General features: G+C 28.0%; 1 protein-coding gene and 1 long non-coding RNA gene across 2 annotated transcripts; one reads left to right on the top strand and one right to left on the bottom strand.

Moving 5' to 3' along the window:
• Positions 1-552: 552 nt before the first annotated feature.
• On the bottom strand, positions 553-16,895 carry LOC134836804 (diacylglycerol lipase-beta-like). Its single transcript, XM_063852031.1, has 10 exons — positions 16,668-16,895; positions 9,823-10,137; positions 6,722-7,032; positions 6,546-6,658; positions 5,165-5,717; positions 4,979-5,102; positions 2,414-2,917; positions 1,239-1,394; positions 1,069-1,181; positions 553-1,008 (listed from the first exon to the last, which is right to left on the bottom strand). Exons 3-10 carry the CDS (start codon positions 7,027-7,029, stop codon positions 816-818), a joined length of 2,064 nt encoding a protein of 687 aa, XP_063708101.1. The 5' UTR covers positions 7,030-7,032; positions 9,823-10,137; positions 16,668-16,895; the 3' UTR covers positions 553-815.
• On the top strand, positions 3,050-3,583 carry LOC134827096 (uncharacterized). Its single transcript, XR_010161745.1, has 2 exons — positions 3,050-3,112; positions 3,168-3,583. It is a non-coding gene; the product is annotated as an uncharacterized LOC134827096 (long non-coding RNA).
• Positions 16,896-17,146: the final 251 nt, after the last annotated feature.

The raw sequence follows: 17,146 nt of genomic DNA, 5'->3' as shown, positions 1-17,146 counted from the left end.
CGCCCGTTGAACAAAATGTCGTCGTGACGAAGATTCAAAATGAATATTTGCCGCCAAGTAATGATTATTTGCCGCCCCAATCTGATAAATTGACTGAAGATCATGAAGTTGCCGAAAATCTCATCGAAGAAGTCACAACTGAAGCCTTTGTTGAAACGACAACGTTGGAAGAAGTCCTTACAACTGAAGCTCCCGTCGAGAAAGTCGAAGAAGAAGCAAAAGACGAAGTTGTTGGAAGCGATTCGAACATCGTTAGCAAGCAAGGAGCTGGTTTGGATGAAGTTGTCGTCGTTCACAAGCAACAAGTCCCAGAAAAAATTGAAATTATTCCTTCAAGCGGATATTTCTATCCTCGCCCTAAGGTTTTGTTCCTTTACAAAAAGTAAAATTTTTGGACAAAAAATACTAAAAACACAAAAAAATTAGTTTTTAGTAAAAATTTATTATTTTCTTGATTTTTTTCGGGTTTTCATATAAAAACCTAATGAATACTTTTTCAATCACAACCAAAATATTTTATATTTTTTTGTAATTTCTTAAAGGATTTTTTATCCTTTACATTGTTTTTGGGTTCTTTACAATTTTTTTTTTATAAACAACCAGACGTTCCCTTAAATTTTAACATAATTTACAACAAAAAGTGATCCCTTATCACTTTTTTTTTAGCTATACATACACTTTTCATATATTTACAAGAAATTTCGGTGATGATTGATAAATAAAATAAAATTCTGATAAAAAATAATTAATAACTGTTGTTAAGAAGTCGGAAAACTGAGTAGGTAAAGTCTGCAGTTGAGCAAAAGTTTAAATATTTAGAGATTCTGTACAGATCGGGCTGAGCCATTTTGCGTTGGGGCCTTTTGCTCGTCAATAATGGTGGTGAGAGCTCTGAAGACATTTTGTGGCAAGTGGTCAAGCAACATGCGGGGCATCACTTTTAGCTCCGTGAAGTCTTCGGGTGTTGCCCATCGCATTTCATAAGTGGGACCTCCGGTATTGGTTTTTCTAAAATTTTAATAAAAAATTTATAATTTTTAAGAAATTTGGAGTTGTTGAAAAAATTACTTTTCTAGCTCGGTTTTCTTTCGACGGACAATATGCAGGATTCGACCTCCGGTGTAAAGACGCGTTTTGGCGAATCTTCGAGCACCGATTTCACGTGATAAAAGTGGATTTTCCTGTGAATGGATTTTATGTTAAAAATAATTTTTTAAAAGAAATTATGAATAATTTACATTGGAAATTGTGGCAATTGCTCGTTCATTTAACAGCGGACTCTGTCCTTTATTGGGTTGAACGCTAATTTGTGTGACATCGTACCAAGTGGTTTCCAGGTCTCGCGATGGAACGCCAAATAGCATGTATCCAAGGCCGTTTAACATGATTCGGTACTGCAAAAAAGAAAAAAAAAAGATTTTTAGTTAATTTTGAACGGGAGATTCTGAACCATATTTTCAAAAAATTTATTTAATTTTTGTTTTTAATTTATATTTTTTTCTTAATTAATTTTTTAATAATTTAATTTTTTAACAATTTTTTTGATTCATTAAAAATTTGGAAACAAAATATTTTTATTAGAAAGACTAGTCGCGACTTTTCATTCATTTTTAACTCAAAATCGACAAATTATCATAAAAATTATCTTTAAGCCGCTTCAAATGAAAATCAAAAATAAAGTCCGATGCCCCATTTTAAAAGTCAAAAATCCAATGTATAAAATAAATATAAAAATATTAATCAAAAATAATCGTTTTTTGATGTATTTTCATTTTTTTTTAATTTTTTTCTAAAAATTACCAATTTTTTTTACCAATTTTAATTTTAAAAATCATATTTTAAAATAAATTTTCTACTCTAAAAATATTTTTCATAAAATTACAAAATATATGTATTTTTCACAATTTTTTATGATGTTTTTTTTAAATTTTTAATATGAAATATTCTGAAATCTATTTTAAATTAGCAAATTTCAAAGTACTTAGATAATTAAAAAACATCAAAAAAATTATTTAACATTTGTTAAAATTTTGTCATTTTGTATGAAAATAGTATTTCAAAACTTATCTTTTTATTTTGCCCTCCCCATTTTAATTTAAAAAATTTTGGAATTTATTTTTTATTTTCATTTGTAACGGCCTTAATATGATTCTTAAAATTTATTAAAAATTCACTTGAAAAAATTTTCTTGACTTATTTCGTAGTTTTACTTTTAATTCATTAAAAATTTCGTCAAATATTTCTAAAATCGAGTTTATTATCAATCGAAAATTTAAAAGAAATTATCTTTTAATGTCTTTAAATAAAACAATTAAAAAAATATTTTAAGAAAATTAATTGAAATTCCGTTAAAAATTCTTTTTCCTCCTTCGTTATTTCTCAAAACTTAAATTTTATTCTATAAAAAACTTACTTTTGGTAACTTGCAAGCCCGTATCGTCTCAATGATGCTCGTTCTGAGATTCTCCGTAGACTCCACGCCCAATCGCATGACAAAATCATCGCCAATCCCCACAGTAAACGCATACGTTTCCGTGTAACGCGCCGCCTCACGACTCACAAGTCCCGCTGGCGTCGCATACGCAAAAACTCGCAACTCCGGAAACCGCGGTCTCAAAATAGCACCCAAAATAATGGCGACGCCCGCACCCAAACTGTGCCCCGTCAGTGTCAAATTGTATTCGGGATACGTGTTCATGGCGCGATCCAAGAGATTTCCCTCCTTGAGCCGCTTGTTGATCTCGTTCGCAGCTGCCAGCATGCCCTTGTGCGCCGACGAGTCCGGTGGCACGCCAGGCACATCGAATTTTTCCGAGTTTGCAGTCAAGTCGGTAAAAATATCACGGAATGATAAACTGCCTCTGATAGATATCACAATGCTTTTTGTTGTGTGATCCGCTAATACGCAGAACGGTAACTGTAATGAGGAAAGGAAGATTTATGAGAGCGGCGATAAAAGTTTAAAGGCGCATTTTATGGCTTTTTTCTATTGTTTCGGCAGACAAATTTTGATATAAAAAACCTTCGGAGACGTCTTCTAGGTCAGTAATGAGAATGTTTGCTGTAATTCTTGTCGTTTCACTGATTTTCTCTCAAGGAGCTTTTGGACATGGTACGAAAAATTTCTTTAAAAACGATAAAATTTTAATTTATTTTAATTTTTTTAGTCATTTCTGATCGTTTCAACAATTCAATGGGACTCTACTACTGTTATTGCACCTCACCGGACATCAATTTTTTTGACGAAGTATTAAGTTGCACTTGTTTACCAACGCCTGATTGTCATAAAGACTCATTTTATGAAGAAATTATATGCGAAAAGGACCATCATGAATATATTTTGGTAAAAAATATTGATGAAAATCATCGTTCGAAGCGTGGATTGTTCGACAAATTTCATTTTGATGGAAAATTCGACCACAATAAGAACACAAATTTCAATCTTACGTTCGGAAAACCTACAAAACCGCCAATATAAATGCAAAAAATTATTAAAATGTACTAATAAAGTAGAAAAATTATGGAGGAATCATAAAATTATGATTTACTAACACTTAAAATCATTAAAAACAATAAAAAAATTTATTTACTGACTTTTTTATGTACTTCCTAGTCATAACATTAACTATATAAGAAACATTTTTTCAACAATTTTTCATAGTTTCAGTTCAAAACTTCATCAAAAATGTGGAAAATTCTCATTTTGAGCTTACTTCTCATCACACAAGTCTTCTCTTTCTCCTTTGAGAAAGAAACTTCCAAGCAAGAAATCGAATCTCACGCTTTTCGTGTCAAGCGATCTCCTGAAAATTCTTTTTTGGAAATAATTCAAGGCTTTTTCCGAACAATTCGTGGAGAAATCAATGGCGAAAAGGAGATAAAAACCAACAATACTTTCAGAATTTTATTTGGGGGCCCACACGATGGTTGATAATTCTCCAATTGTGGTTCGAGTTCAAAGAAAACTCGTCTGGAATACAAATGAGCTTCCAAAAAAGTAAATAAATGAATATAAAAAATAAATTTTTTGTCTTTTTTTAAAGCAATGTAAGGTAATTAACACCTAAACTTGAAAAACAACAAAAAAAGTGACATGCAATGAACCCATTAGCATTAACTTATGATAAGCAAATTACTTTAGATTAGAAGTAAGTAGTATAAAAGGCGGAGTATTTCGTAGTAAAAATTCATTTTTAACGTAAAACTTGCATAAATACCAACAAAAAGTGTTAAAAATTAATTAAAAGAAATGAATTTCGAAGGAAAAAGTGTATTTTTCATGATTTTTGGATTAATTTGCGTCATATCGATTGAAGCAAAAGCAGTTAAAGAAGATGAAAATGTAAAAGATCAATCAAGAGTTCAAATTTTTCCACCGGAATTGGAGTCGCATTTGACAAAAGGTAATTTTTTACTTGAAAAAAGCCGAAAAAAGACACTCTTGGATAAAAATATTTAAAATTTTAATGTTCATTGCATACTTTTCGTAACATTTTCGCTTCGAATTATTTTTTATAAAGTCGATATTGATCAAAATAACGACAATTATTGATGTTACGGTCAAAAAACTTCCCCTACTATTAAAATTTTAGATAATCATGACACGACGGAATTCTTTGACATTGACGCATTTGCTGAAAATCCCCCGTTTCCGGAAGCTACAGCCGATTTGTTGCCCGAACTGAAGAATCTCCGTCGGAAGAATGGTAATTTTTTGATTATTTATCATTAATTTGTCAAAATTTCATTTCCTTTCGTACTTTTCAAGACCGCCAATTATTCCAGTCACCAAAAGACCTGGAAGCAAGTAATAATTTGGATGACACTGACGACGATGAACACACGCAAGACGATTAAAAATGTCCTTGAACTTGTCATTGGGTGTCAAAAGAGTCATTAACAATGCGCTTTAACAGCCATTCACGCCGTTAATGGTTTAATTATGAATATAATAACGAATAAACTTTATGATACATACCTCGAATACATGATTTTTAAATGATGCGAACAAAACGTCTTCATCTCGCAAGCGGGAAGTGTACTTCACACCGGCCACATGACACATGCAACAATTATCGTCAATGACCATTTGTGATTCCGATCTGTGTACGGCGATAAGAAAGTGTGTTATTTTCATCCACGGAACAATTTAAAAAGTCATTACCTGAAACATGCACAGCATGTCGATCGCTTGATGAGATTAAAGGGACCCGTGCAACAGTGCAAATAACACACCATCGGCCATCCATACGACGCCAGAGCCATCCTCAAAAAATGTCGTGCATTTTTAATCGTCATCCATTGCGGCGCCGTCGCAAATACCCTCGTAATATCTGTCGAATATCGCGGTCCGTCATCTTGCAGCATCCGAATGCGACGCATTTCACGCGTTTCGCGCTTTTGTCGCACCCGTAGCAAGATACAGCCCGCCATCATGTCAGACGGCACGAGATCCGTGCCACGGAATAAGGCACTCAGTAAACTGGCAACTTGAGAAAAGGCCTCGTGCCCGAACTCGTCCTTGCGCAGACAACAAAAGACCCATCGGAAGCGTTTGAACCACAATTTCGAGAGTTTTCGATGGAGCGTTGACTCTGTGGGGCCATTCTCGTTGCCGTCGCGCTCTTTTTTGATACTCGTCGAGCCAAGCGGATCAAAGACTATCGCGAGCCCGAACACAATAAGTGCGAAAACGACCCAATTGAAGAGCGAAATAGCTGCAAGAAATGAATTTCAATGAAAGTTCAATCAAATAAATAAATAAAAATATGTGAAAAGTAATCGGAGAGAGATTGAATTACAATGCAATTCAAATATTTCAACGATTTGCCATTACATGACCTTTTATTAGAGATTGCAAGTTCGATTTGTTTTATATTTTACTCGAAGTTAGATATTGGATTTTATAAAAAAAAATTTAAATAATTAATTTTTTCATGATTTTTAAATATTTGATCATTTTTTATATAATTTTGATGAGATTTTTGTAAAAAGTTATTTTTTTTTGATAACATCTCACCTAAAATTTATTAACTTTTTAATATTTTTTTAACCTAGGTATTTTTTTTTTCAGAATTTAAACAGAAAAGGATTTTTTCTCGGGTTTAAATTAATTTTCCAAAATAATTTTTTTAATTTTAATTCAAAAATAATTTTAAAAAATCAAAATTTAGTCCATTTTATACATTTTTCAATTAATATTCAAGTAAAATCAATTTAAATTGTGAAAAATAGAAAAAATTTCGAAACAAACTTTTTTCATCTAATCCTAGGTTTTATACGAAATTTTATTTGAAAATTCTTTTTCTAAACCCTTTTTTTACAAAAATATAATTTTTTGTTTAATTTTTATTTTAAAAACACGTTAAAAAAATTAAAATAAAAAAAAAACTTAATAAAAAAAATAATAAAAAATTAATAAAAAAAATAAAAATAAAAAAAAATAAAAAAATTAATTTAAATAATTTAAGCTCGAGTTTTTAAAAAATTTATCAAGCTTTTGTTGTTATTTTTAAATTCGTCATAACAAAAAAAAAGCAACTCACCTTCAATTAGTGTCTGTGTAATGGGTTCATCGTTTGGACACGTGATTGTACCACAAAATGCCCAAATGGTACCAAAAACATTGAGGCCGGTTTCGGGTAAAATTAAAATTATTCTGAAAAAAAAACAACAATTAAAACTCGTTCGAGAAAAACCAAAAAACGAGGAAGTCACTTACTTTATCACTAAAAGTGGTCCGACATGTCGTCGCTTACTTGTTTCGGTAATGCTACCTTGGGCACTCCGATTGACTAACAACAAACATAATACTAAGTTTATACAAATTAAAGCTATCGTACTAACTACGTAAATTCGTATGGATAAACCATCCTTTTCACAGTCATTTGTAATTCGCCAGTATGTCCGGGAACCGCATAGCAGGAGCGACAGCCATAGGATGCGGATGAAAAATTCAAACAGGCACGGAAACACTAAGTCATCTGATGCAGCTAACCATTTCCTGCCGAAAAGGCGCAATGCTGGCATTTCCTGTTGAAGATCGACGCAAAATCTCAATTAAAATTAAATATCACTCTATGGTAGCCAAAGGTACCAATTTAGTTAGATTAAAATTTAATAACTGCTGCCGATTTTAATTGAACAAAGAACCACTCGAGACTAATGGCAACAACTCAAAGTGCATTTGATCAAAGCGATAATTTTATTGCTGCTGCAAAATGTTGGAAAATCCTCTTTATCATCCACACGTTTCGCATTGTCACAAATCAATAACCTTCGGAAAAAAATAGACAACAGATTCTAATAATAATAAAAAAAAATAAAAAAGAATCAAATGCAAATTGAGCTCGATGACGATGCAAAAAATATTTCCCTTTTACGTTTCAACAAGTGCAAATTTACCGAAGAAAAGGTGTTTTTTTCTTTGTAATTTCTGTTGCGTAATGCACAGTTTTGTATGCCGTGACTGAGAAGTCAGAAGTGATTGCTCGACAACTCGTGTATTTATCAGAGTTTCTATTTATTTTTTTTATTTACATTTTGAATGTAGGCGCTTGGCATGTAAGATATTGAGAATGGAATATTTTTAAATCTCTCTTCTGTGAAAAAAAAAATGTAAATAAATAAGGAAGCAGTAAAAAGTCAAGTTTAGTGAATCATAGGGCTTCCAAAGATTAAATTTCTATGAATAGAACTTGTCATCCGGATTTAAATCAAAATGTAGTGTTTTGTAAATATTTAAAGGTCGACTCAACAGCTATTGACACAGTTTTTCTCGCTCGTGGTAAAAAAGCGGGAACCTCTATTCCGGGAAATTTTCGAAAATTTTAAAAGAAATTTTGATTTTTTAAAAGAAAAAGTGGTAAATTTTAGAATTTAAAAATTAAAGTTTCTAAAATTAAAAAAAAAATATATGAAACTTTATACTTTTTTTTTTAAATATAAAATTTTATTTTTTTTTTTCATTATCTTGAGGTAAGAAATTGTAATTCTAATTTTGGGAATCCCGGGAAAAATAGACTTTTTCCACCTCTGGTTTTTCTTAACAATGTTTGTTCAAAATGTAGTTTAATTTCTGGTTGAGAAACGAAACAGACATGCACGTGAAAAGAATAAATTATCAAATAACCAGATTTAATTAAATTCGGACTTTATTCTCAAAGGCATTGAACTTATCTTTCAGAATAATGCAAAAATTCTCTAATTTTTAATTAAATTTAATTTAATTTATTTAAGCCTTTTGATCTGAAACTATGATGTTTTTAAATTAATTAAACAAAAAAAATAAAAGTTTAAAATTTTTTAAATGATAGTTTTTAACGTCTAAAATGTAAATTAGACTAATTGTTATTTAGAAAAAAAATAATAATTTTAAAAATAAAAAAAAATTGAAGAAAAATTTTTAACGATTGATAAGATGAATAACGATGCAGAAGTAAAAAAAAATCTAATTTTCATTGGAATATTAAAATTTTTATTTTACAAAATTTTACTTTATTTTCAATTTTTTGTAAAAATATTTATTTTAATTTAATAAATTAACCAATAAAAAAATAACAAAAATAGAAATTGCTGGATATCAAAGGTTTGTAAAAATATTTGACACACTTCGCATTTTCTTTATGTCAAAATTTATTAAATAAATTTGCAGCATTAAGAGATTTCGCCATAAAAATGGCTTAATTTTAAAAGGAGTGGTTCTCTTGATATGTTGTTGACAAATTTAAAGACCAAACATGTAACATTTTTTTTGTTTGAATCGTCAAAAAATTGCAAAAATTTGTAAAAAAAAATGTTTCAACTTATCAAACTATTGCAAAAAATCATGATTTATTTATGAAAAATTAACAACTTAAGATCCTTACATTGGTTTATAAAAAAATACACATTTGACCAATTACACAAAATTGGCTCAAACTTTCTCATGTAACAACATCAAGTCACAACACTAAACCACAACCAGAAAGGTCAAATATCAGTTGTAACACATTTTCGGACATAAGAGAAATTAAAATGCACCACATTTTCAAGTTTTAACCTCATTTCCTAATAATTGTTTTGACCACTTTTTAAATCAAACTGACAAAAAAAATTATTTTTGTATGACCTATGTCAACGTCATAAAAAGTGCTCTTAAAAATTGTCAAAAAAAAAAATTTTTTTTTTCAATGATATCCCAACCTACACACGAAAAAAAAATCACCAACACTATCAATTGATTTATATCGGAATTGAATTATGTAAATTTCAGTAGACAAATATCTCAAATTACAACGCATCAATTTTTCAAGTAACGCAAAAAATTTGCCATAAAAAGTAATGTGACATAAAATCACGTGTTGCGCTTTTATAAAAAAAAAGTACTATTCAAATTTATTCATGTATCTTGTATGCACAATAGAAAGTGAAACGATGATTTGTTACGGGCGTTGATCATTTCTTTTTTTTTCTTCTCTTATTTCAGTTACTGTTTTTTTTATAATATTTTTTTAAATTTTATTTAATAAGAAAAAAAAAGCTTCACTTTAATGATTCATTTAACTTTATTTTTTTTCGTTGTGTCATGATACGAGAATTAGTGTGGCACACAAAAGAAGAAAAAAAAAAACAATCTTCTCATTTTTATATTTCGTTTGTGGTACAAAGTGGTCAAAATAAGTGATCGAGTAATAAGAGAGTTTCAAACTTTCACTTGCAGCAGCAGCAACGTACACGAGTGGTCTCGTACGATTAATTATTATTGCTCAGCTAAATGCGCTTCATTTTTCGTTCAAACGTTCAATCTGGGAAATGTGAGTGACATTAAAACTAAGTACTTACCTCCTAAAATAATTTACGGTTAATCCAAATTGTATTCAAAACTGTTTTCGTTTCCGACTAATTTCATTTTCAAAGTCATTTTTTCACTTTTTTTTATTTTATTTTACGACAACTTGTTCTTTTTTCAACATTTTTACCCCTCCTTTTTATATTAACAGTTCATTCATTACGTCAATTTACAACACATCACTTTTTTCTGCTACTATTTTATGAATGCGAATTTCCGCATATAGAGTTCTTCTTCGAGTGTTTTGTTGATATCATTAAAATGTCTCGTTACACATTGTAAAAAAATTTATGTTCATTCAGATTGGGCTGAAACACAAAAAAGAAAAAAAATTGTAGTGAATGACGCACTTCGCAACAATTATGATGGAGAAAAAAATGTTGTTTTAAAAATATATTATAATTATACGGACAGTTGTTTATGCTTTTGTCGATGTAAGTGGCACCATTTTTAACATTTATTGAATGACGAAGTTCAAAAGTATTAATTTTTGGTTATTTTTATCGTGAAACAGGTTGTTCGCTTATGAATTTGCGCTTGATGAACTGTTATTAAAATATTTTTCCATTACTTGTCACTTTTGATCTTTTCAAGGTTTGTGAACAAGAATGAGGGGTTTTTTCGTTCTTTTCTTGATTTTTTTTTTTGTACATTAATTATTATATTATTCCACGACGATGATGTTGTAATTTGTTGATATTTTGAGAATGTGAACAAGTATTTTTGAAGTAAAGTACATTTGATTTGATGTGGAGTGTTCTTAATTGATTTTAATTGTCTTGAAATGCGGTTAAAAGCGGTTTGGGTTCAATTTTTGTTTATTTAAGGGAATTTGATTTTATTTTTGTTTATATAATAAAAATTCACTGATTTTAAATTATTTTTTTATTTTTACATTTAATTTAAATTAATTTTAAATTTAATTAATTTAAATTTAATTTTGATTAAAATGAAACTTTTTTTTATTTTTTTTTTTTTTACTTTTTATTTCAATATTTAATTATTTTTATTTATTTTTTATTTAATTAATTTATTTAATTTTCAATATTTATAAGTTTTAATAATTTTATTTTATATTTTTTAAATAATTTTTTTTTGTATTTGTAAAAAATAAAAAAATCGATCAAAAAATACACAAAGTTTGAACAGGTATTTTTTGTTTTTAATTTGTTTAAAAAAAATAAAATTTAATTTTAATTTATTTATTTTTTATTAAATAAAATTTCTTAGTTTGTAAATTTTTAATTAATTTAATTTTTTTAAATTATTTATTTTATTTTTTATTAATTTCATTTTAATTTTTTTTAAATAATTTAAAAGATTTAGTCAAGAAATTTTTATCATTTTTTAATCTTTTTTTTCATATCAAGTAAATTACCAAACAAAAAATTTTTTCATTTAAAAATTCTTAAAAAGAAACTGAAATCAAAGTCATTTTTTTAAATCACAAACATTATCTTTCATTGTTTACAAAATATAATATTTACATAAACTTAATTCTCTCGAGAATTTTTATTGTTTCTGCTTTTGTACACATTTTCACTCAATAAAAAAAGCATCCTCGCAATATTAAAATATTTTGTTGACTTCTTTATTACATAACAAAACAAAACAATAGAAACGGCACGTAAAATATTACTTTATCAAGAAAAAAATAAAAACAAAAAAAGGATCTCATGCCAAGAATGTAATTGTATTGACTCTTGACCTCCTTTTTTTCTGTCGGAAAAATTCCACTAACAAAGTGCCAGTCGTCGCCATTTCACACATTAAATAATAACAAACCAAAAAAAAAAACACTGAATTCCCAATGTTTAATTTATTTTATCAACTCCCTTCTATTATTCCATTCACTTTCATCCGTATTCTAGCAATAACATGGCAATAGCACGAAAAACAATCCGTATTATGTAAATATTTATGTGAGGCGATAACGTAACGTGTCTCTCTTTCTCCATGTGTGTCTCTTGATATGATTGACTACGGAGGCGTGTTTGATGGAAAAGTACACGTGACTCATGGTGAAAATCAATAAAATGGTAATAAATTATTAACAAAAATAAAAGCTAGCAACAACATAATCCGCGGTGGCTAGTCCGTTCGATGAACAATCGCGAAACAAAATAGCAAAATCATGTACGCGTCAAGTAAATTAACATTTATAATTAAATATTGACATAAATGCGGTGCGGTTTGTTCATGTGTGTGAGTGTGCATGTGATGAGGTACTAACAAGTAGTAAAACAAACAAAAAAATCATGTTTTCTAACATCATGTAGGTCAAGACTTTTAATCGAAGTTGTTGTACAGAGTTAAATATTTGCAAAAAAAAAGTTTCTATTTTTGGGGTGTTTTGATTATTATTCATTTTTTATTTATTTTTACATATTTTTCGGTTAAAAACGGAAGATTTTTATATTTTTATTGAAATGATATAAATATTATGCAAAGTGCGCATTTTTATACGTGCGACGAATTGATGCACAAAGGAAAGAGACAGTTTTAGTCAAGGTCGGGCAGTTCGATAACATTTTTATTATTATAACGGTGCAGGATAATGCTTTAATGCAAATTAACTCGTTCGTAAGTAATTAAATTAGGTGTTTGACCTTAGTTTCCGTTCAGTGAGCAAATTAATTCGGAGCAAAATTTTACCATGCAAATTTTAAAGAGATGAATTCATTGGATTTTTGATTAGTTTTCGAAGGTTTTGTTTTGATTCCGATTCCGTTAGTTAATAAAATAGGAAGTTTTTTTTGTAAAATTGGTATAAAATTAACATATTTTCTGTAAAATTTAAACGTGATGGGGTCACCCGGTATTTCTTGTACTATAAATTGTCAACCGGCGCGCCGAGGCTTATTTTATTAATTTTATTTTTTTTACCTTATAATTTTTTATTAAAAAAAAAATAATTTTGTTAATTCAAATTTAATTTAAAAAAAATGACATAAAAATGACAAATAAATAAATTAAAAATAAAATTATTTTTTAAATTTTATTAAACTTTAAAATTTTCAATTTTAAATACTTTTATTAAATTGTGTTAATTTAAAATAATTAAAAAAATAGCAAATAATAAATAAAATTAATTTTTTTTTATTAAAAAAAATTTTAATTAAAATTTATTCAAAATAGTTTTATAAAAAAATAACAAGTAAATAACTTTAAAATAAAATTCAGTTTTTTAATTATTAATTTTATTAATTAACAATAACAATATTAAATTTTATAAAAATTAATTTATTTTAAATTTTAAATCCGAATAAAAATTCAAGAAAAAATAGTAAAAAAATATTTCCAAATTAATTAAAATAATTAATAAATTTAAATTAAAAAAAAATTAAAAAATAAATGAAAATTGTTTGAAAAATCATTGAAAAATAGCAAAAAACTTATTTTTCTACATAAATTCCTTAAATTTTCCAAACAATTAATTCTGCACAATGAATACAATCCGTTTATGCAAGTTTTGCAAAAAGCTAAAAAATGTCACATAAAAAGGGTCGTTTCTCCCATGAATTTATTCCGAACAACTACCCCAGCAACATTCAATTTGTTGCGGAAAAACTTGTTTTAATTATTTGCTCAATGGTACGATGCAAGCTACCGACATGCAGTTCATGCTCCGCAACCAACTGAAGTCAATGAAATATGAGAGTATGCATGCATTTTTGCTGCCGATGGAAAAAACCTAACGACAGCACAAAAAAAAAACAAGAAAATATGTAGAAATATTTTGCAACATTTGCAAACAACACCAAAGCAAAGTTATGTCTGTGTCTGTGTGCATTAACACGTTTTTTTTTTGGTTTTCAAATAAATAAATAAATACTTTTTTTAGAAGCTCTCGTAAAAATTGTGTTGCAACTCGTACAAAAAATCGATAGGTAGGCAATGGAAAATTTTGTATAAATTTTCTGCTAAACTGAGCACCGCGCGAGACGTTCCACGTACTTAATATGCGAAAAATTAATTTTATTTTGAGGAAGGAAGAATACCGCAATTGTTGCTTCATCAAATAAAAAAAGTTCAAGATTCACTCTGATTGATGAATAATGTGACCGCGATAATTCAACGATAATAGCATCTAACTTGAACTTAAGTCACAAAAAAGTCACATCTATTCTCATGGTAATTGCAATTAAGCTTTTATTAGAGATAAATATGCATTTTATTGGCAGTAACACGAACTTACGACGTTTTTTGTTCCTGAGCGCCGTAATAAAAAGACCTTTCAAAGGGTAATTTGTCTATTACCGCAAAAAATGTCTATTTTATAATAATAAGTTCCTCAAGTGTAGGTAGTTTAGGTTTAAAACGTGTGAATTTAATGAGCAATAAATAATAATGAAGTTAAAAGCCAATATACGCGCGCGGTGTGTTGATCGGTCAATTTGATTGAATAAAACTTCCATTTCGCACGAGATGACGCAGATTTATTATTCATGACCGCGTTCAAGTGTCAACAAGTACTAATTTCATGTCAATTTTATAAAGCCTTGATAGGCGTATGAAGTTTAAGGTTAGAAATCTATAACATGTAGAGCTGTAGAATGATTCTCGATTTCGCGCGAATTCAGAAATTTCATTGAATTTCGACCAGGGTTACAAAAACTTATAAAGTAACTTAAGTTTTAATGACTTGAAAGCAAAATTGAGTAAAATTAAAGCAATTTTTTAAATGAAAATTTTTTTTTTGTTTAATTTCAAGTAGAATTTAAGGCTTTTATTAACCAACTTTTGACTTAAACTTAAGAAAAAACTTATCAGACTTAAGTTTGAGTAAAAATATCTTAAATATTTTGAGTTAAATCAATAAGGTTTTGACATTTCTACCATTTTTTACAAATTAAGTTTTTTTTTATTTGACTTAAGGTGACTTAATCATAATAATTTATTTATTTTTATTTTCATCAAATTAAGTTTACATCATTGTAGTAGTTGGAGGAAAAAGCATTAAGCTCAAAAAAACTCATCTTTTCTTTCACATTTCAATTTTGTTGGTCGTGCGCCATTTAATCCGTTGCCATTGAATATATCACAGTCCTCCCTCAGGCCCAGTTGGAGTGTTTTTTATTTGGTTAGAGTGACACTAGTGAATCAATTAGTTTTTGAACAAATTTTGTAAAATATTTATAATTTTTATTTAGTTTTGACTTAAGCTTACGTGAATACAACAACTTGAAATAAATATAAACTTTTTCAAAAAATATCGAAAAATCTTCTTGATTATTTGAATTATTTTTTTCTTGAATTATTTTCAAAAATATAAAAAAAAATTTTTTTTTGACTAAATTGACTCTTGACTAAATCTTAAGTTCAAGAAAAAAATTAATTAAATCAAAAGTCAAATGTTTTTTTTTTTAAATTTCGACCACATTTTAGAAAAAAAATCCTTTTTATTAAAAAAAAATCGTAAATTAAGTCAAATAATTTCTCAGATAAGTCAAACTTAAGTGAATTATACTTGAACTTAAATAAAAAATCTTAAGAAATTCATTAAAAAATTTTGCAACCCTGATTCTGACATATCTGGATAATGTTACAAATTCGCAGAAACAACACTTATCAAAGTTAATTCACGCGATTTGATTTGAATCAATCAAAAAAATAAAATAAACAAAATACAGAAACTTTTTTCTCAGTACAATTCCAGACACGTACGTCATAAATTTTTTCTTCATAAATGCACTTTGCAAAGAAAGATGCAACGTAAGGGCTTCCGTGTGTCACTAGCACGTGTTTTACAAACAAACAACAATAGAAATTGTTCTGAATTAAATCTTGATTACTATCATCATTACCTAAACATGACCATTAAAACTCATTATCATGTATGGATGTACACATTTTTTTTTTCTTCATTTTTTCTGTATCCAAGTGAATTTATTAAATACACACGAGAACTTGTTATTTTTTTTTCTTTAACGTAGTTTAATAACAATAATAAATAATAATAAAAAATGGACAAGAAGCTACAAAAAAGTGCTGAACTCGGTCACTGAAGGTCTTCAGATCAGCACTTTTTTCTTCATGTATTTATTTTTATTAATCGTGGATGCAGAAACTCCTCTCGTGTTGGTACACTCATTACTCATGCAATATAATTTGACTTACAAATAAATTATAAAATGTATAATATATGGGTTAACTTTTGTGCGCGTAAGAGGGCGAAGTCCTGCAATGCAAAAAATTTCGTTTGAGGGTCAAGTTTGATGGTCACTCGTCTTGTTTCGCGGCACGAAGATGAACAAGTCTGTAAGTTGCTCTTCCTCTGTTTTGACTAGTTTTTTTTTTTTTTGATTACGAATTTTGTGTTTTGACTAGAGAATCATAATAAAAGATTTTATTACGTTATGTAAATAAATATCTTCATAATAATTTTATTTATGTTAATTTATTTACTAGAGACCAGAAATTCTTTTTTTTTGTATTTTTTATACTAGATTGATGTTGTAGTATTTTTTATGTTGTAATACACTTATTTATAGATTTTTTTTTATTATTAAATATTTTAGTAGGACACTTTTTTGTGAATATTTATATTTTTTTTTTAATATTACTTCCTACATTTTTTTTTCTTTGATATATTTTTTTTCTTAATTCGTGCACGATTTATTATTTTATTTTTCTTTCATGTTTAATTGTGTAAAAATTTTTATTTAATCGCTTTACACACATTTTTGTTGTTTTCTTGACATAAGATATATTTTACATAATACTTGATGCAAAAAAAATCACTTTTTTTCGATTAAATTATTTGGAGTAGCAATAATTGTTATAATGGCACCACAAAAATAAACTAAATTAAACCTAATAAGAAAAGTAAACGAACCGTGTGCTTTCCGAGTAACTTTTTATTATTGTACTGCACGCATGTTATAATAACAAAATAATTGTACAAATATTTATAAGAAGTGAGCAAAAAAAAAGTAGGTACGTTAAATGTTATAAAGTATCTTTTTCAATATAAAAATGTTTTATTATTGAAATATAAACAGCGAATTTAAAAATAATTTTTTTTCTTGTTGTTGTTACTTTTTTTTATGTAGAACGGTTAAAATTCACGATGTTACCTCGACAAGATAACTTTCATAACTGAAACATACCAGCAATGGTAATAATAAACAATGCTAGATGTGTTGTTTTGGGTACGGTAATGTACGGCAAGTGCGCGATGTCGATACACGTGCATGCGACTATATATATCATATGTGTAAGTGACTTGGAACTGAATTAGCGTTCAACGGAGATTGGGTTTTTGTTACAATTTTAAGTGGAAGTTTTAGATAATCGTTATTTTGAAGCAAAATA

The sequence above is a fragment of the Culicoides brevitarsis genome, chromosome 1, assembly GCF_036172545.1.
Source record: "Culicoides brevitarsis isolate CSIRO-B50_1 chromosome 1, AGI_CSIRO_Cbre_v1, whole genome shotgun sequence".
Taxonomy (NCBI): domain Eukaryota; kingdom Metazoa; phylum Arthropoda; class Insecta; order Diptera; family Ceratopogonidae; genus Culicoides; species Culicoides brevitarsis.
This window is presented reverse-complemented; position numbering and strand designations above follow the sequence as displayed.

Bases quoted from the DNA above. Each gene is read 5' to 3' on its own strand.
- LOC134836804 (XM_063852031.1), bottom strand. From the start codon at position 7,029: ATGCCAGCATTGCGCCTTTTCGGCAGGAAATGGTTAGCTGCATCAGAT. The intron at 5,718-6,545 runs GTGAGTTGCTTT...CATTTCTTGCAG, and splicing joins TACACAGACACTAATTGAAG to CTATTTCGCTCTTCAATTGG. The intron at 1,395-2,413 runs GTAAGTTTTTTA...TCTTTTTTGCAG, and splicing joins GGGCTTGCAAGTTACCAAAA to TACCGAATCATGTTAAACGG.